This window comes from Pteropus alecto, unplaced genomic scaffold (assembly GCF_000325575.1).
Source record: "Pteropus alecto unplaced genomic scaffold, ASM32557v1 scaffold93, whole genome shotgun sequence".
NCBI classification, from domain to species: domain Eukaryota; kingdom Metazoa; phylum Chordata; class Mammalia; order Chiroptera; family Pteropodidae; genus Pteropus; species Pteropus alecto.
Window position 1 is genome coordinate 698,822 of NW_006433381.1, and position 596 is coordinate 699,417.

Below are 596 nucleotides of genomic sequence, written 5' to 3' on the forward strand. Positions count from 1 at the left end.
GGCCGAAAGGAATCAGGAGGGCAGGGGTGAAAACAGGGAGAACGAAAGAGCCCGGGAATGAGCAGCGGTCGGAGAGAAAGATGGGGGAGGGGGCGAACAGAAGCACAGACCCAGGGCGGAGCGCCAGGCTCTTGGGCGACCCGGTGATCCCCGGCTTGAGACAGGGGTGTGGGTAATCCGCCTCTGTCCCCAGCAGCAGTTTGTACCTGTTGGTGTGGAAGCGATGGAGCGGGTCGGTGCGATGGCAAGAGGACAGCTGGCAGCCGAAGTCGCTGATGTCTAGGCAGCCCGGCTCCTCGCTCGGGCAGGTGCCCAGCCCGCGAGGGGGTCCCAAAAGCGGGAAGGGCTCCTCCGGGGTCAGAAACTTCTGGTACGAAGTGGTGGCCGATGCCTCGTCGGACATGGCTGGAGACGGCAGGGCTCGGGCTCCCTCTCTGGCCCCGGGCTGCTCCCGCGACCGCCCTTGCCCTCACTCTAACCTATCCCTGTCGCCGCAGCGCCGGGGTGTGCCCGCTGCAGCTCCCTAGCAGGCTGAGCGCGTCTGCCAGTCGCTGTCCCAGGAGTGCCAACGACGCTGCTCCAGGCCACGGCAACCC

At 66.8% G+C, this 596-nt stretch overlaps 1 protein-coding gene across 1 annotated transcript in view; it reads right to left on the bottom strand.

Annotated features, from left to right (window-relative positions):
* Positions 1-596, bottom strand: part of FAM199X (family with sequence similarity 199, X-linked) — a 21,968-nt gene extending 21,372 nt beyond the window's left edge. The window contains exon 1 of the mRNA XM_006908295.2: positions 207-596. Coding sequence (XP_006908357.1) covers positions 207-403 — 197 coding nt within the window. The 5' untranslated portion in view covers positions 404-596. The remainder of the gene's footprint in view (positions 1-206) is intronic.